The sequence below is a fragment of the Rattus norvegicus genome, chromosome 4 (assembly GCF_021556685.1).
Source record: "Rattus norvegicus strain SHRSP/BbbUtx chromosome 4, alternate assembly SHRSP_T2T, whole genome shotgun sequence".
NCBI classification, from domain to species: Eukaryota; Metazoa; Chordata; class Mammalia; order Rodentia; family Muridae; genus Rattus; species Rattus norvegicus.
The window spans coordinates 158,632,251-158,652,539 of NC_141537.1; the positions used below are offsets into that span (position 1 = coordinate 158,632,251).

The window sequence follows — 20,289 nt, forward strand, 5'->3', positions numbered from 1 at the left end:
TTCTTTGGGGGAACTCCTCCACTCATGCACCCACTCCTGCCTCAATGTGCTAGCATTCCCCTACCAGGTCATTAAGCCTCCACAGGACCAAGGGTCTCCCCTCCCATTGATGTCAGAGAAGGCCATTCTCTTTTACATAAGCAGCTGGAGCCATGGGTCTTCCCGTGTATTTCTTGGTTGGTGGTTTAGTCTCTGGTGTCTGGTTGGTTGATATTGTTGTTCTTCCTATGGGGTTGCATAGAACTGATCCTGTTTAAAGGAAGTAAAGGGACAAAGAGTGGATCAGAGACTGAAGGAAAGGCCATCCACAGTTTCCTCCAATTAGGGATCCATCCCATCTGCAGACACCAAACCCAGACACTGTTGCTGATGCAAAGAAGTGCTTGCTGAAAGGAGCCTGGTATGTCTGTCTCCTGAGAAGCTCTGCCAAATCCTGACCAATACAGATGCAGATGCTCACAGCCAACCATCAGACTGAACACGGGGACCTCAAATGGAAGACTTAGGGGAAGGACTGAAGGAGCTGAATATTTGCAAAAATTATCTTTTCATGTGATTGCTAATTACTTGTACGTGCTGTTGGTACAGGGAATTTTCCATTTCTTCTGTCAATTTTTATTAAGTTTTCTATATTTATTATTGAATGCTTAAATTCTAAACCCTTAAATATTATTTTGCTACCTTTCTTTTGTTTGTTTTCAGATCAATTACTATGTAGTCTTACATCACCTGTGCTGTAAATCCTTTGGCATTTTTAAATATTTGTCATTGAAGTATTATTTATATAGCATGTCACTTGCTTTATCTATCATTTTGTGTGTACTTGAAAAGATGTGAATTTTATACTTAATGAAATGTTCTAAAAAGTAACTCATTTATCTATTATTGAGGATGGAGTGACAGCTTAGCAGTTAAGAGAACCAGCTCCTCTTCCAGAGACCCTGAGTCTAATTCTTAGTACAGAATTGGGAGCTCAAAACTGATCATAATTCCTGTTCCAGGGAATCTGATGTTCCCTTCTGGCCTTTGTGAGGACAAGGCATGAACATGGTACCTAAACATATATGTTAGCAAAGTACTCATAAACATAACATTTAAAAATAATAAAAATAAAATTTAAAATTTACTATTATTACAATCTTCTACATCAGTGCTTGTTTGTGTATGCTCCTCTGTCCTTTAATAAGAACAAATTATTAAAATATCTAATCATGTAGGAATATTTAATTTCTGTCCTTATGTTTGTCAAATGATATTATGTTTGGGGAGAATATTAAAGATCACAAACTTTCAAAACAAAAACAAACAAAAAACTGCAAAGCTTCTCTAAGGCAAAGGACACTGTTGTTAGTACAAAACGGCAAGCAACAGATTGGGAAAAGATCTTTACCCATCCTACAACTGTTAGAGGGCTTATATCCAAAATATACAAAGAACTCACAAAGTTAGACTGCAGGGAGACAAATAACCCTATTAAAAATGGGGTTCAGATCTAAACAAAGAATTCACAGCTAAGGAATATCTAATGGCTGAGAAGCACCTAAAGAAATGTTCAACATCTTTAGTCATAAGGGAAATGCAAATCAAAACAACCCTGAGTTTCCACCTCATACCAGTCACAATGGCTAAGGTCAAAATCCCCTGCGACAGTAGATGCTGGTGAGGATGTGGAGAAAGAGGAACACTCCTCCATTGTTGGTGGGGTTGCAGACTGGTACAACCATTCTGGAAATCAGTCTGGAGGTTCCTCAGAAAATTCAACATTGCATTACCTAAGAACCCAGCTATACCTCTCTTGGGCATATACCCAAAAGATGCTCCAACATACATCAAAGACACATGTTCATGGCAGCCTTATTTATAATAGCCAGAAGCTGGAATGAACCCAGATGCCCTTCCACAGAGGAATGGATACATAAAATGTGGTACATCTACACAGTGGAATACTACTCAGTTATCAAAAACAGTGACTTCATCAAGTTCATAGCCAAATGCTTGAAACTGGAAAATATCCTGAGTGAGGTAACCCAATCACAGAAATACACACATGGTATGCAGTCATTGGTAAGTGGTTATTAGCCCAAACGCTCGAATTACCGTAGATGCACAGAACACATGAACTTCAAGAATGATGAGCAAAATGCTTCATTCCTTCTTTAAAAGGGCAACAAGAATACCCTTAGGAAATGATAGGGAGGCAAAGTTGAGACCAGAGACTGAAGGAACACCCATTCATAACCTTCCCTACATGTGGCCCATACATATACAGCCATCAAACTAGATAAGATGGATGAAGCAAGAAGTGCAGGCTGTCAGGAACCGGATGTAGATCTCTCCTGAGAGACACAGCCAGAATACATCAAATGCATAAGCAAACCACTGAACTGAGAATGCAACCCTTGTTGAAGGAATCAGAGAAAGGTCTGAAAGAGCTGAAGGTGCTTGAGACCCCATATGAACAACAATGCCAACCAACCAGGGCTTCCAGGGACTAAGCCACTACCCAAAGACTATACATGGACTGACCCTGGGCTCCAACTGCATAGGTAGCAATGAATAGCCTAGTGAGGGCACCAGTGGAAGGGGAAGCCTTTTGCTCTGCCAAGACAGGACCCCCAGTGAACAGGATTGTTGGGGGAAGGGCAGTAATGGGGAGAGGATGGGCAGGGGAGAACCCATGTAGAAGGGGAGTGGGAGGGGCTAGGGAATGTTGGCTTGGAAACCAGGAAAGGGAATAACATTTGAAATGTAAATAAGAAATACCCAATTTAATAAAGGTGGAAAAAAATTAAAAAATTAAAAAATAATACCTGATTCTTGGGCTTGTATTCGGTACATTTAAAATAGCATGTTTTCAAAACTGAAACAGGCTATCTGCCTCACTTCCTGCAAACCATTGCATTTGAATTTCACAAAACATTTATTTTATTAACCAATAAATGCCTTTACTTATTTATTGTTGTGTTAATGGTATACATATGTACATGTGCATAGAGTCCTCCTCTATGACTCTCTTGTCTGTTCTTTTAAGACAGCAGAAAATTAGAACTTTGGCATCTTTTTAGCTATGCTGGTGCCCAGAGGTTCCAAGCACGATCCTCCTGTCTCCCACACTGTGCTCCTCCAACACCGAAGTTCATGGGTCCCCATATGGTGCAAAGGATCTGAGCTCAATGTCTTTGAGCTATCTGTCTCAGCCTTTTGAGAAACCCTTTTAAATTTAACACTGAATATCCAGGTAGGGTGGAACTGGTGGCCACACCTTAATATCTGAGGTGATGCTGAAGAGGTGAAGCTTGTGTTTTTGCATTCTCTCTCATAAAGGCCAATCTTTTCACAATGCATTTTCTCTGTGAAATTGTGTGTAGGTAGCTTATAGCTATTGCTAGTATTTTTAGTTTACTAAAAATTGTATGTACTTTAAGATCTGAATGTGATAGGACACGCATATAGTCCCAGCACTCAGGAGGTAAGGACAGGTATATCATAAATTAAACCAGCTTGGGCTTCATCTTGGGCACAGAGAGACTCTGTGTCAAAAAACCAAACTTCTAAATCAAACAACCAAACCAGGCTGAAACAGCAACTCCCCCAAACACCAACACAAACAGCTTACACTAATTTAACGATTACATTGCATTCAAAGTTTTATAAAGTGCCAATATCACATGATCAATTTTAATTCATGAATGAAACAATTTTGAATTAACTTCAAAATATGTATTTACTTTTCTATTTATTTAACAGAAAAGCAACAAACATATCTCATACTGGCTTGCCTCTATTCTCGCAAATAGTAGAGAAACTTTTACACTACAGAATTTAACACACACACACACACACACACACACACACACACACACACACACAAAACCATCAGTCTCCATGTTCCTCTCCATGAAACTCACAATAACAGCTTGCTTGAATGTATTTTTCTCCCCAAGGCCAACCTGTAGTAATTTGTCTGTAGTTATTCCTGCTCTACCCTAGCACCACCTGTATCATTTCCCAGCTCTCTCTAAAAACATATTCTACACGGAGCTTGTGACCACTATCCTCAATAGCTTACCAAATAATGTAGGTATGATACAACCAAACATTTCTCAGATGGCTTCTCGGTTATTGTCTCTTCCACAATGATGTGCTTGTGATAGTATGTCTGGCTAGTGTTATCTGCTTCACCAATTTTCTATCTCCAAAACCATATGGCACGTGTATCATCACAACCTGGAGGGTCATGTTGGTGTTTGTCTTCTGGAGGGAAGCCTGCTTTGTTGGCTCTTCTGATTAATGCATTTGAGTCTCTTTTGTTGTACATTAGGAACCTTCACCAGGTGTGAGTACCTGGCTTCCTCCTCCTCCTGTTATTAGGTGTAACAGCTTACACATGTTGGACTTTTCTGTTCTGGGTTTAAAATGGACTCCTTTGCCCATGATCATTTGCCTTATAATATCTTTTATCTGTCATTTAATTTTACAAAACAAAACAATAAATTTCTATACAGAAAAATGTATGTAGTCTTCATTTAAGAAAACAATACACATTTTACCATACATAATAGTAACTATTTGTTCACTAAGATCCATTGAAAACAGGTGACATCAATAATATTTATTTATATTTTATGACATGTAAATTATTTCCCTTCTGAATAATTGTGAACACCTGGTGAGTCTTATAAATTAAAATAGTATTCAAATATTTTATCATCATAATGAAATAAATTATTTTATTACTGAAGTTAAATTTGTCTTTGGAGACCTGTCCCCATGGGCATTTTGCTTTTCAACATTTATGAAGATTTCTTCACATTTCCAGTTTTATCTCTGACTTTGTTGCTGTTTCCCCACTTTGACAAACTTGCTGTCTATCATCTAGGAAAATTATGGAATTTAGTCAACAGGCCCATCACTTCACTGATTTTGAAACAAGTATAATATACAACAAGAACTATGATTTTCTTCTTCCAAACCTCCAATGATGCTAAGAAAAAATCCAGAAAGGTGTTATATGCTGTACAATAGACTTAAAATTTTTTAACTTGCTGGCATTAATGTGAAAAGACTTCAGCCACAACAACAGTGTTATAGATGCAAGGTATATATTTATTCTCAAGATTATAAGTAGGCTATATGTACAAGGTCAGATCCCTTTGTGGTGGGAGCCCTTCTCCAAGCTTGGAGAATGCTGTTGTCTTGCTGTGTCCCAGCATTCTAGGGGGGTTTGGGGAAAGAAAGGAAAAGGAGTAAGGGGGAAGAAGGAGGAGAGAAGGGATTAGGAAGCAAGGAGAGGAGAGAGGAGAGGGGAGAGGGGAGAGGGAAGAGGGGAGAGGGGAGAGGGGAGAGGAGGAGAGGGGAGAGGGGAGAGGAGGAGAGAGGGGAGAGGAGGAGAGAGGAGAGAGGAGAGAGGAGAAGAGAGGAGAAAGGAGAGAGGAGGAGAGAGGAGAGAGGAGAGAGGAGAGAGGAGAGAGGAGGAGAGAGGAGAGAGGAGGAGAGAGGAGTGGGGAGAGGGGAGAGGGGAGAGGGGAGAGGGGAGAGGGGAGAGAGGAGAGAGGAGAGAGGAGGAGAGAGGAGAGAGGAGGAGAGAGGAGAGAGGAGAGAGGAGAGAGGAGAGAGGAGGAGAGAGGAGAGAGGAGGAGAGAGGAGAGAGGAGAGAGGAGAGAGGAGAGAGGAGAGAGGAGGAGAGAGGAGAGAGGAGGAGAGAGGAGAGAGGAGGAGAGAGGAGAGAGGAGGAGAGAGGAGAGAGGAGGAGAGAAGAGAGGAGAGAGGAGAGAGGAGAGAGGAGAGAGGAGGAGAGAGGAGAGAGGAGGAGAGGAGAGAGGAGGAGAGAAGAGAGGAGAGAGGAGAGAGGAGAGAGGAGAGAGGAGAGAGGAGAGAGGAGAGAGGAGAGAGGAGAGAGGAGAGAGGAGAGAGGAGAGAGGAGAGAGGAGAGGAGAGTAGGAAGAGAGAAGACAGATTTCTAAGGTGCTAATTTCATCAGAAGGACCCCCTTACAAACTTAGCTAACTATAATGACCTCCTTGGGTTCCACATTTAAACACCAACAGAAGTGTTTATAACTTCAACAAATACATTTTGGAGGAATGCAAATATTCATTCTTTAATAATCCTGTAGGCGGATCCAGGAATCACAATGCCGTCTATCATACAACCCTTTTTCCTTTGTCTTAAAATGCCTATTTTCTCTTTCCTGAGAAATCTAATCAACAGCTTCACTGATCTCTTCCTCAGTTCTAAAGCAAAGGATTTCATGTCTCTTCATGGACCATGTGCACAAAATCTTTTAAAAACTGTGTTCATTGCACCTGGACACATCTCATTGAGCTAGAGAACTTTCTAAGCCTTAGTTTACCTCAAACTACCTTTGAAAACATGACATATGAGTAACAAAAACACATTGAGAAATCTTACATGACACACTTCTGGAAGTTTCTACTGACTGTTCTGGGGTTGCTTTCTCAATTTCCTTTTCCTCTTTGCTCCATCTGTTGGAGTACATTAGAGGAAACTCCTTTTTCTAAGATTTCTTCTTTTTTCACTTAGCTTTCTTGTACTTACTGATCTTGCACTTACTGGTCTTAGCAAAATAAGCCAGATATATTGGTGTCCAGTCTTAAATGTTTCTGAAGAGACACCTGTGATGGAAATATACACCCTGGACAAGAAGTAAAGAGGAGCCTGGAATCTCCTGACATATAGACATACATAATGTGGCTGGAAGAATCCCAAATGAAATGTGAGTTTCTCTATTCTCTCTCTCTCTCTCTCTCTCTCTCTCTCTCTCTCTCTCTCTCTCTCTCTCTCTCTGTCATATATATATATATATATATATGTATATATATATATATATATATATATATCTCCATCCTTCCCTCCCTTCTGTTCTATTTCTCCTCTCTTGTTCCTCTTTCTCTGCTCCTCCTCTTCCTTCTCCTCATTTTTCTCCTCATTCTCTTCTTCTTCCCTTTACTCCTTCTTCAAGATAAAGTCTTGTTAGTAGCACAGGCTAGTCTTGAATTTTCTGTGCAGCCTGGGATTGCCTCAAACTTGATTTCCTTCCCTCCAACTTTTGAGGTCTGAGTTGATAATTGATGTGTGATCATGCTCAGACCTTTTTACATTTACCTAGTTGAAGTATTTGTGATGATGACTTTAAAATGTGAATTAATGGCAGTGCAAAGATTTAAGATGGGAAGGATGACAACACAATGATGACGGCCTTGATCCCAATAATCTGTATAACATTCTAAAAATCAAGGAAAGGACATGACTGAATCCTAGTAAGCGGTATAACGTATTCTAAGACCAAGGAAAAGAGATACTAAAATCAGATAGAAGCAGGAGGGGAGATAAAGTATATTTTAAAAGAAATGAGATAAAAATGAGAATTAAATACTTTGGAAGATTCCTTTGACAGGAAGGGAGAGAAATAATATATAGGACACATAGTTATAGGCTCATAGTGCACCAGAGTCTCTCTCTGGTCTCCTGATTGATTTAAAGGATGCTACTGGATCTGCACTGTGAGACTATTAAACAATACTTGGTTATAGTAATTATATTATGTTATTATAAGCAAGCTATTGATGCATCTGCTGGATATGACATGGCCACTATAGCTATGAACTCCGAGCAACTGTGGTCCCCAGCACAGGACTTGGCACAAGATTAAACCAACACAATCAGTCAGCATTCCAGCAGATAGCACTTAGTGGACTCAGTGGATTACAGAGACAAGGCAACAAAGGAGAGAAAATGAAAGGGGAAGTGGGAATGCGTCAGGGATGCCTGGGTATGGGAGAAGGAGGGTGAAATGAGAGGCAGAGCTTAGGGATACATATGATCAAGGTACAGTGCTTAGATGTATGAAATTATCAGAGAATAAATAAAGGATGTTCTAACAATAAATATATTGGAAAAACGGTAAACTATGCTTGCAATTTAAATCTTGCTTAATCTCATCAGTCTGCTATAGCTAACTTCACCAGGACCACACTATATCAGAAAACCTGGTTGTTTTGTTTTGGTTTTGTTTGTTTTGGTTGAATTTTCGTTTGTTCTCTCTCTCTCTCTCTCTCACTCACTCTCTCTCTCTCTCTCTCTCTCTCTCTCTCTCTCTCTCTCACACACACACACACACACACACAGAGCTATGAATGAATAATTGTGCTCATTGTTGCTTTTTAGGCTTTTTCCCCCTTGCTACTCTCAGCAACACAGCCATCTATCCCCTCGTTGTGTACTTTCTCTCAGCCAAGTCAACACTGCATGCTTTCAATTTACCTTTTCAATAGATATGAAAAATCTTGCCACAATATTTTAGGTCATAGTTATTGGATAATGCATACTTTCATTTGTTTGATGGTCTCTTACAATTTCAACAGATTAAACTTATTGCTCACTAGCCAGACCACCCTGTGCACCCAGGGACCAGACCACCAACCAAAGAGTGTACAGGGAGGGATCCATGGCTCCAGCTACATATGTAGCAGAGGACGGCCTTGCCCGACATCAGTGAGGTGGGGGGGGCTTTGGTCCTGTGGAGATTTGATGCCCCAGCATAGGGTGATGCTACAGAATTTGGGAGGGTGTGGGTGAGTGGATAGGGGAGCACCCTCAAAGAGGCAAAGGAGAGGGAGGAAAGGGCAGATGGGATGGGGTGGTTGTGAAGGGGTAACCTAGAAGGGGGATACCATTTGAAATGTAAATGACAGGGATGATTAATTAAAAATAAATCACAAAAATATAAAAAATAAGTAAATAAATAAATAATGCAGTAAAAAATGACTGCTCATAATTTTGCTCAGTGTTTTAATTTATTTTAGAAACCATATGTATGCAATAATGATATTACAATAAGGGCTTTCTTCACGCACTTGAGTGTGTGTGTGTGTGTGTGTGTGTGTGTGTGTGTGTGTGCATGTGTGTGTGCGTACAATGTGTGTGTTACACTATGTTATATAGAAGCTTTGATTTTTTATGACTTTTTGTATTCTGATGTTCTGTTTATAAATACCTGTTTATAAAAAACAATATTTATAAAAACAAGTTTATATTTTTCATGTTATTATTCACTAGCAGGCTATAATGTTGGTTTATTCACAGGAAATATTTAAGTCTCCTGAACTCCTAAAACACTTTACACACTGTCATATTTAGACTGCTCCTTGACAATCTTGACGCCCCTCCTCTTATGGCAGAGAGGAGACTAACCTATTTCCCTTTTTGTCTTAGCAAAAGGTGCCCTGCATCCCCGGCGGATCCCTTGGGTTTGTGCTGTTGTTTCCATCTCGTTCCTCAGTGCTTGCTTTATCTCAACTTGTGTGGGTAAGCTATTAGCCAGAGTGAAGCTCCTTTTGAATGATCTTCCCCCCAAATTTTCAACATGTGTTCTCGAAGCCTCGCTTTTCCTCAGCTTATCCACATACAACACATTCACCGTCTTAGGCTTACTATCAGAGCTAGGTGTTTGATTTCTTTTTAAAAAATTTTATGAGACTACTCTGTTTCCTTCCAAAAAAAATCACTTTGTTGAGGTATAACTGACATTTAAGAGCTCTAAGCATTAAATGTGTCCCATCAAGATTGGGAACAAATGTGTATCCATGAAGCCATTGACACCACTAATATCATAGAAAATCTTGTTCTTTCTGACATCAGGCTACAAGATGAGGCTCTGACTCAATTAGTGTGTTGTAGGCATAAGACAAATAGGTTAGAGGAAAGAAAAAAATGGTGGTGGGATAGACTCTGAATTATATATTTCTAATCTAATATTGAGGGGGTTATTGCACAGTTATGGGGAAAGGAGCATTTTGTTGAATTAAAGTTGTAGTCTTCAGTGATCATATTTAATAAGTGGAATTTGAGTTCTTGCATCATACCACGTGCAAACAACAACCTGCTATAGTGAAAACAGAAATCTGTAAGATAGAATATTTGTACTACATTGATGGGTGAAATGTATATTAATATGTCAAAACAATTGGAAGGAAGTCAGCAATAAAATAAAAAATGGAGAGTCTTACGTAGGCACTGCAGAAAAGGAAAACATAGCACACACACACACACAGTGTCAACCTCATTGGTTGTTAGGGAAGTAAAACTGCAATTCACAGTGAGTCACCATTGCAGAAACACCAGGATGGGACTGACTCAGAATACACAGCGTCTGATGACAAAAGTGCAGGAAACTTGGACCCGAGATGTTTACATGCAGGAGGGAGCCCAGAGTAGGAAATCTGTTTGCAAAGCTTTTCCATGTACCCCATTTACCACGCATGCACACAAACACCGACTATCCCACTGCGAGACACGCATGCCCACCTTACAGAAATGTGTACTTCTCCTTAGGATGCAAAGATCCTTAGGTCAAAGATGCTCGGATGAACACAGTTCACAGCAGCCTAACACTGGAAGCCATGAAAGCAGCAGAAGTAAAGAGATCAGGGCATTGACTCCATGAAGACAATAGGTCATTGTCCAGTTATGAAAATGGATGGACTATGGCTATAAGCAGCAATATTGCTTCAGAAACAGTTCTGGGCATAAGACAGCACCAAAGGATTCAGGGCATCTGAGTCCATTCACAGAAAATTTGAACAAAAGTCATTCTGATTTTTGTGTTCTAACCTGAAACTAAAGCAAAGCACTAAAAACCACAAAATGGAAGAATGGTCAGACTTGTGTATGATGGCTACCTGTGCTGTTGATAATATTCTGTGTTTTGAACTTGGAAGTCTTTTCTAGGACTGTCCACATTACACTAATTACTAACCTGTACACTTATAGTTTTCTTTTTTACTTTTCAATACTTGATTATATTTCAAAGTAGAAGTATCACTAAACTTGTGACGTCCACAAAACATTGTGGAACTAGCCCACAGTTTACCAGAATTCCCACTCTTGGACAAATCTTGGCGCAATAAACTGAAAATAGTGTTCACCTAAAAGATTCCAAAAGTTCTAATGTAAATCACAGGCAATATGATCATAAATTGTTAGCTTTCGTTGAATTTGCCTGGGATTATGAAATGGCATAGGAAAGAAAATGGGTGTGGGGACCTTAACTGTGAGGGAAATAGAAAGGTGGGGAGGTCAGCCCACTTTTCTAAATTGGTGGCTACATAGCAAAGGAAAACTGCTTTTCTTGCTGACAGTGACTCATTACTTCTTACTCTGGAAGAGAGGAAGCGCATTGAAGTTCTCAGACTACCACACAAGGCTAACATGCATCCTAGAGGAGCCACAGCCTGGAGCTACAGGTAGTAGAGGAAACCTCTTTATTTGCTTCCATCCAGCCTTTAAAGAGCATCTGTAGGAATGAGAACTGGCTGCAAGAATGAAAATCAGTCAACTAGAACAGAGTAGTTTCTCATGATTTAGTCAAATGCTGCAACACATTATTAATGTTTGTGTGTATGCATGCATGTGTGTGTGCATGTGAGTGTGTGTGTGCACACGTGTGTGTGTGCATGTGAGTGTGTGTGCACACGTGTGTGCGTGCATGTGTGTGTGCATGTGAGTGTGTGTGTGTGTGTGTGTGTGTGTGTGTGTGTGTGTGTGTGTGTGTGTGTGTGTGTTGCTGGGTATCAAATGCAGGACCTTTTATGTGCTAGACAATTGCTCCACATCAACAGAACTTGGTTTTTTGTTTTTGTTTTTGTTTTTTTTTTGTTTCTGTTTTTGTTTTTTCTTTTTCTTGAGACAAGGTCTCACTATGTACCCTGGACTGGCCTGGTCTGGAATTAGAGCTGTTCTTGCTTCTGTCTCCAAAGAGCTTAGATTTCAGGCTTTAGTTACTACCCTTAGATCATGGGTATTTTTGTCATCTGAAAAATAACATGAACTTCACTCAATTTTTTCCTTGACTCAGATATAGCATGAGGACAGTTTCTTCTTTCTGAGATGCCTGTTTACTTATATTCTGGAATCTATAAGGTTAGGAAGAATTAAGAAACGCTCGAGTTTTACAGCCTTTGCTTTCTTTACAAATAAAATATCTTGTAAAAGGCTTTGTTATACGAACATTCTGCTTAATTTAATTTACCTCCACCACATTTCTCAATACTTTTCTTTCTTTGATAAATATCAAATTCAGGACTCTTCACATTCGAGGAATGTGCTTTACCATTGAGTCACACTGCTAGCTTTGGAAATATTTTAAATATGAAAGCAAAATGCATGTAGGGACACTGAATAACTTCTTGGGTAATGCTTGAAGAAGATGACTGTACACCTTTCAGAAGGTAAATGCTGTTTGGTAACTAACATCTATTTCAATTCTCACCTGAGGAGGTACCTGGACCTGCTGTCCTGTTAGCTGGAGAGCATTCCAGTCTAACTGTTACTTTGCTCTTAATGACAACCAGACCTGGCATGAGAGTGAGAGGAACTGCTCGGGGATGAGCAGTCATCTGGTGACCATCAACACAGAAGCAGAACAGGTATGCATTAGCTTAGTACATCCTGATGCTCTGGTTTCCTTCTGTTGCTGTGACAAGCACCATAACCAAAATAACTTTAAAGGGGGAAGAGTTCATTTAAGCTCACAACTTAGAGTCTATCACTGAGGGAATTCAGAGCAGAAATTCATGCAGGAACTTGAAACAGAAACCAAGGAGGAACACTGCTTTCTGACCCACTCAAAGACTCATATTTAGCTTAGTTTCTTTCCAGTCCAGGACTACCTGCCTAAGGAATGGTGCTGCCCACAGTGGGCTGAGCCCTCCTACATCAATTAACAGTACACACAATTCTATGTAGACGTACCCAAAAGCCAATCTGATTTAGATATCTCTTAACTGATATTCCCTTCTCAGGTAATTCTAGGCTGTGTCAAGTAGACAGTTAAAGTTAACTAGGATCCAGCCCATATACATACAGCTACCAAACCCAGACAATATAGCCGATGCCAAGAAGTGCATGCTGATAGGAGCCTGATAGAGCTGTCTCCTGAGAGGCTGTGCCAGAACATGACAAATACAGAGGCAGATGCTTGAAGTCAACCATTGAACTGAGAATGGGATACCCATTGGAGGAGTTAGACAAATGATTGAGGGAGCTGAAGGGATTTGCAACCCCATGAGAACAGCAATACTAACAAGAGCTCCCAAGGACTAAACCACCATCCAAAGGCTACACATGGACAGACCCATGGCTCCAGCTGCCTATGAAGCAGAGGGTGGCCTTGTTGGGCATCAATGGAAGGAGAAGCCCTTCGTCCTGCCAAGGCTGGACCCCCCCAGTGTAGGGTAATGTCAGGGTGGGTAAGCAGGAAGGGATGGGTGGGGCAACACCCTCATAGAAGAATGGGGAGAGAGGATGGGATAGAGGGTTTATGGATGGGAAACTGGTAAAGGGGATAACATTTGAAGTGTAAATAAAAAATATCCAACAAATAAAAAGTTACCTAGGACCATTAGTTATTCTGTTGCTCTAAATCTCTTCATAGTGGAGAAATTTCTTGGGTTTCTAATGTTGTTCCTTAAACTTTCTTATCAGCCTGGACAACATTTTCTTCCTCTCCCAGTTTTTCCTTTCCCCCCTTTTTTCAAATCAACTTGTTCATTTTTCAACTATGCTTTTCCTAATACAAAGTCCATTACAATCTCACTTCACTTTTACAGGGATCATATGTAGCAGTCAGAAGACTCAGGGTTTGGTGAGGTTAAAGCTCCCCCTACCACACTAAGCAGATTTGAAGACCGACTTGTCTGATTTCATGATGTTTATGCTTAGCCTGTGATCTCATTGCCGTCTTTTCTCCTTAGCCTAATGGACATTACGAATGTGAATTTGCTAAAAAAAATGTATATTTGGTATGCAGGATTTTGTGACTCAACTTTTGGATGAACAATTTTCCTATTTCTTGGGACTTTCTTATGAGAAGGTGGAAGGTCAATGGCAATGGGTGGACAAGACGCCATTCAACCCGAACGTGGTGTGAGTATATTGGTGGGGGTAAGGCATTTATAGGCAAACATGAGATGGGTGGCAAGAACAACTTATGGCTAGAGATGGGACTTGGTGACCACCTCCACTCTCCATGCTGGGATCTAATTTACTTTGAATTTGCACGTTAGTGCATGTTTATGCAGTCATGCAGCTGTCATGTTGTTTCTGGAGGACACTATTTCCTTGTAGTCATCCCTCTCCTCTAGCTCTAACACATTTTTCATCAAGATCCTCGGGCTTCTTAGGAAAGGGATGTAATACATATGTGCCATTTAAAGATGAGCACTCTTTAGACTCTCCTTTGTACCTTGACTGGACAAGCATTCTCCTTTCTCCACATGAAGGCCTGCACTTGCCAGTATTTGTTTGTTTAGATCTTAGGCATTCTGACTGGGACAAGATAAAAAATAATCTAAAAGTAGTTTTACTCTGCATTGCCCTATGGCAAAGAATATTAAGCATTTTAAAAATGTTTCTCTGCCATTTGTATTTCATCTTTTGCTTAGTCCCAATACTCATTTGTTTTCCTCATGTTTACCTTTTTACCCTTAACTTCTTTGGATGTTCTAGATCCTAATCCTCTGCCAGACATATAGCTGATAAATGTCCTTTCCCCTCATGGAGGCTGCCTCTTCCCTTGAAATATGGTGTTCTTTGTTATATAGACATTTTCTATTTCCACAGGTCCCATTTAATAGTTATTGGCCTTAGTGCCATTTCCATTGTTCAGGAAGTCCTTCCTTGTGCCAATAAGTTCAAGAGTTTTTCTTAATTTTTCCTCTGTGAAATTCAGGGTATCAGATTTTATCTGAGGTCCTTGATTCACTTGGAATTGGGTCTTGTGCAAAGTGAAAGGGAATAATGTTTCATTATTTTTGCACATGGCTATCCAGTTTTGCTGGCACCATATGGGGAAATGCTGTCTTTTCTGCTATTTTCACTGTTGGCCTCACTGGGAAAGATTGGGTAGATGTATGAATAGTGACTTATGTATGTATTCTTGATGCTATTCCATTGAGTCACAGGCCCGTTTTTATGCCAGTGCCTTGACAGTTTGTATTAGTTTTTTGTTATATTTTGTTTTAAAGCATTCTCTGTAGTATAGTTTGAAATCTGAGGTGATGATACCTCCAGTTTTTTAAACTCTTCAGGATTGTGTGATTGTCCTGGGGCATACATGTTTAATTTAAATTTAAATTTAAAATTTTAATTAAAGTACATTTAAGTTTGCCTTTTCAATTTCTGTAAGAATTGCCTTAGAATTTTAATGGGGGTTGAGTTGAGTCTGTGATCACTTCTGTTGGGATGACTACTTACATACTATGAAAGGGAGACCTTTTCATCTTGTGGCATTTTTCATTTCCTTGTTAGTGTTTTAAAGTTTTCATTTCATGAGAAGTTTACTTGCTTCATTGGACTTATTCCAATTTCTTTGGTTAAAGCAACGAGGGCTATTGTGAATGGCATTGTCTCCCTGGCTTCTTTGTGTGTTTCACATTGTATATAGGAAGACTACTGATTTTTATGTGTTAAGGAAGTCATGCTTCAAATGCTCAATAGCCACATACGGCTGATGACTCTTGCAGTGCAGATCGTAACTTTGTTTTGCGCACATGTTCTATTTGCTCTGCATCTCTGGATTATCTTGGGATAAAATCCTATCTCAGGGTTCTGCTTCTCTTTCAGATTCTGGAAAGTTGGGGAACCCAAGGACTCTATGGAAGAAGACTGTGTTGTCCTTGTTTATGACCAAGATAAATGGGTCTGGAATGATTTTCCTTGTCACTTTGAGATGGGAAGGATTTGTAAGTTACCTGGAGCAACATTTGATTGGAATCCCTCGAAGTGATCCTTATGATGGGGATGGAGAAGACAAACCTATCAGACTCAGGGAAAGTGTATGTGTCATAGAAATAGAGAACACATTGGGTCATAGAGCATAGTTAACCACGAGGATGTTCATCATTATTTTTGTTTAAATTTAATTCAATGTACATAGTGTGGTTTGCACTCCCTTTCTCCCCCCTCTTTCTCTCGTGTGTGTGTGTATGTGTGTACACACCAGCATGTGCACACATATGTTTAAGATAGTAAGGTTCTGTGTGGTGTTTTGGTAGAGAGAATGACCATCATCCTATGGGATTCAGGTTTTTTTTTTCTTTTTTTTTTTTTTTCGGAGCTGGGGACCGAACCCAGGGCCTTGCGCTTGCTAGGCAAGGGATTCAGGTTTTAATTGTTGCTTCCTTGAGAGTATTTTAAGAATTTATTTTTCAGTTGGTATGTTTTTGTTTTATATTTAATGAAAGGATTAGGTTTGTAATCTTTTTTCATTTTTCTCTTGTCTTAATTATTACCTCTTAAAATCCAAACTTACAGCAGACAACATGGTAGTGACATTTTATTCTTCTCTCATACATTACATTGTGACCACAGATTCCATCTATTCTTCCCAGTCCTCTCTACTACCTCTGTTTCAGATCCACCCTCCTCATTTCCCTTCAGAATAGGGCACGGCTTCCAGGAATATCTGCTGAATACAGCATAATAAATTACAATAAGCTAGGCGCAAACCCTCATATCAAGGCTGGATGAAGCAACCCAGTAGGAGAAAAGGGTCCCATTTTAGCCTAAATCTCAGTTTAAAATTTTAACAATTTTATTGATTGATATTTTACTTTCACATTTAAATAGTTCCTGAAGATCTCGCAGGAAAACAGTGTAAAATAGGCTTCAGTGATGGTATTGCACAAGAAGAAAAGAAGCAAATAGACCTTTTAGCAATTTTCTTCTTTCTCCATCCTAGCTGTTGGGTCAAAGCAGGTAGTTTCATGATGACCTAACTTCTTTGTAATGCGCTTTTTTCAACCCCGTTTTAGCTGAGGAAACAAAGTCCCGGGAAGCTGAAGAGCTCCCATTCGTATTGCTTTTTCATGACAATCAGAACTATAGTTCACATCTACCTTTTCCTGGAGATGAACCCCATCTCCATTCTACTTACAGTAAATTAGTGGCAATAAGCTGGCCTTTTGGCTTGGCTAAGGACTCAATTTTGTTAATTATTTGAAGTTCTACTCTATTGTAGTTTTCATTTTGAATCATAAAGAGAGCACATTTCAATTTTTTTTAAAAAATTGTTCCAATGTTTAAGAACTGTACTATTGGTAGGAATGTCACTGCATTAGCAACCTCCAATGTGGCAGAACATTCCCCTAATGAATAAAGATTTCAAGGAGCCAATCACTGGGCAAGAGACAGGACTTTTGGGTTGGAGAGAGGAAGAGGGGAAGAGGAGAAAAGATACTCAGTTTGGGGACGAAAGATGAGCATGGAGGCCAAAATGTAGGTAGCAGAAGCCCTGGTTCATGTGCTTGGACCTGCTTCCAGAGGATTTATAACTTAGAATAGCTTACAAATATCAATTGGCTTCCAGAGAAAAAGGTACGATGACAAAGTGTGGGTTTGTGAGAAGTGCACCCTAACTAGCTGTGGGAATTTGGAAGCAGGGGGCTGGCATGGCAGTTACCTGTAAGAGAACCACAAGATGAGCGGTTGCTGCATGAAGCTTGCTCCATAGAGGTGGAGAGACTGCTAGGGCCAGAGAGTAGCCAGCGTTAGTGTGAGATGGTGCCTTTTTAATATTTCCCGCTACACTACAATTAGAATGTTTATACTATTAGTTATGACATACCATGAGAAAGCCTACTGGGGGCTATAGAGATAGATCAGTGGTTACCATTGCTTGCTCTTCTTCCAGAGGACCTGAGTTTGATTCCCAGTACCTACATCATAGTGGCCTACAGCACCAACTCTGGGGTATTTGACTCTTCTGGACTACACAACACAACAACTTCTTCTGCATATACAGTACACAAATGTACACACACACACACACACACACACACACACAAGGAAATTAAATAAACATTTAAAAGAAAAGTACTGTTCTGGTTTTGCTTGAAATTTGATTTGCTAATATTTCCTATCTCTGAGCTGAGAATTTCCAAGCAACAACTCTTTAACCTTTCTTTTCCTTCCCTATATTGAAAGGCAACAACTACTCTGCAAGTTTGTTAACGACTTTCTGGGTTAAATGTAGAACATTAAGGTTTGGTTCAGTGTGACAGTGTGACATGTGTTTTGTGTGTGTTCTCATTAAAGATGGTATCTTTAAAAGAAGTGGAACTAAGTAACTTCACATTGGGTTGAAAATACTAATTAAATCATAACACTCAAGACAAATTGAAATAATTTTATGTATTAGTGGGATTTATATATTTAATATTATCCATTTTGATGTACAAATTATACACCTGTCTATGATGAAATCCAGTAGTCAATAAAATATAACCCTCCATGATTTCCTTCATTGATTTTGCAAGTCTGTCTACAATCTGTTTCTTGCTGCTAAGAATGATCAATCCCCAGGACCCTTGCTATCCCTTGGACTCCCAGCCTCCTACCTGGATGAAGACAGCAGATCTTCCCATTCCCACATTTAACTGATAGGAAATCAATACATATATGTGTTAAAATGTAAATAATAGACACATTAATAAAAACACAAAGCAAAGGCAATGAGTGAATGTGAAAATATGTAGGAGGAGTTGGACAGCATGGCTATTTCAGCCACTAGCTGCTTCTGCTGCAGAAACTAACCTCCCACCCACACTCGAACAAGACACTCAGTCAGCTCAGTGGGTCACACACAGGAAGAAGACACAAGAGTGGGGGAAGAACTAATTGCGAAGGATACTAGATGGAGAGGAAGGGGAATAAGAGGAGGGAAAAGGGTGTGTGAAAGTGGATAAAATCACTTTATAATTATATATGAAATTATATATAAAATCATATATAATTATAAAAACCTTGTATAATTATATAAATGTATGAAGCCATCAAACAGGAAAAAGAGAAAGGAGAGAACTGAGAGAAGTCTCTTCCTTAAGGAAGTCTCATGCTCTAGTGCCTTTTCAGAGTAATTCCAACCATCTGGTTTTGTTTCTAAGATTTTCTTCTGTATTTTAAACATTTTTCTTTAGAATTCCATACACGAGTACATGAGTAGAAAAATGAAACTAGACATGTATCTCTCACTCTGCAAAAAACCAGTTTCAAATGGACCAGAGACCTCAACTTAAGACCTGACCCTTGCAAACTGTTACAGCAGAAACTAAGTAGAATTTCAAGACATATGCCGCTATTTAAGGCACTCATTCCCATACATGGACCTACGCAAACTCCTTTAGAGGTTTTTCCCCATCAGTCTTATCTAATGCTTACAGTTTTAAGGGAGGGAAGCATACTTTTCACCCCTAGATGAAAAGGCTATGGATGAATTCTTGAGGACAGATTGCTATCCTCTGAAGCTGAGAGTGTCATCAGATAAAACCTGTCCCAGGATTTCCCCTACTTTGCTACAACAGGAATACAGAGTTTTCCTACTAATATATTTGCAAAACACTTTGATTTGATTCGTGGCTTGGCATTTTTGTCACTGTTATACTAATTTTTGCAGAATTACTTCCATGTAAGATTGATACATTATTTAATGACAATCTGAATTCATGTATCTAGAGGATAGATATAAGACAAAGGCATACACAAATATATTTATTTTCACAAGACATAAGGTTATTCAGATATAAAGAAGTGGAAAACCATGTCTTGCTAAGTCTGAAAAAGAGGTGGATAATTCTGGAGGGGGGCAAAAATGTGCAATTTAGGAAATAAAGCATGTCCACTGCTAATGAAGTAGGGGAACTTGTAAGCACCATGCAGTCTTCTTTCAGGGGTAGATCCCTTGAAATATGGCTTTTCCCCCCATTTTTATTGGATATATTCTTTATCTCCATTTCTTTTTTTTTCGCTTTTAATTCTACTGAAGGAAATGAATTCTATTGATAGATCACTTAACTACATTATCCTTGTTTTAAAGTATTTCAATTCTTCACGGGAACAGACAAATATAGGTATCAAACCTCAAACTTGTTTTTTACATCATTAAATACTGTCAAGAGAAAACAGTCACTTTGGAAAGAAATCTTTAGTAGACATGGTTTTGTTTGTTTGTTTGTTTGTTTGTTTTGTTTTGTTTGCTTTCTTTTGGGTAATATCTCCATGATGTTTAATTACATATTAAAATAGTATATTTCTTATTGGATACTTTTTATTTACATTTCAAATGTTATTCACTTTTCTGGTTTCCCCTCCATAAGCCCCCTATCCCATCGCCCCTCCCCTTCCACCTTCTATGAGGGTGTTCCCCCTTCCAACCACCCCCTTCCCACCTCCCCACCCTGAAATTCCCCTACTCTGAGGGGTCCAGTCTTGGCA

At 39.4% G+C, this 20,289-nt stretch overlaps 1 protein-coding gene across 4 annotated transcripts; it reads left to right on the plus strand.

Moving 5' to 3' along the window:
- Window positions 1-6,521: 6,521 nt before the first annotated feature.
- Clec4d (C-type lectin domain family 4, member D) lies at window positions 6,522-18,322 on the plus strand. Of its 4 annotated transcripts, NM_001003707.2 has the most exon segments (7): window positions 6,528-6,736; window positions 9,235-9,327; window positions 11,160-11,264; window positions 12,295-12,446; window positions 13,829-13,944; window positions 15,643-16,103; window positions 16,183-16,339. In NM_001003707.2, coding segments are annotated over 6 exon segments (657 nt in total). In that variant the 5' UTR covers window positions 6,528-6,708; the 3' UTR covers window positions 15,806-16,103; window positions 16,183-16,339.
- Window positions 18,323-20,289: the final 1,967 nt, after the last annotated feature.

Bases quoted from the DNA above. Each gene is read 5' to 3' on its own strand.
- Clec4d (XM_087658253.1), top strand. From the start codon at position 6,709: ATGTGGCTGGAAGAATCCCAAATGAAAT. The intron at 9,328-11,159 runs GTAAGCTATTAG...TCTTGCTGACAG, and splicing joins CTTTATCTCAACTTGTGTGG to TGACTCATTACTTCTTACTC. The intron at 13,945-15,642 runs GTGAGTATATTG...CTTCTCTTTCAG, and splicing joins CCATTCAACCCGAACGTGGT to ATTCTGGAAAGTTGGGGAAC.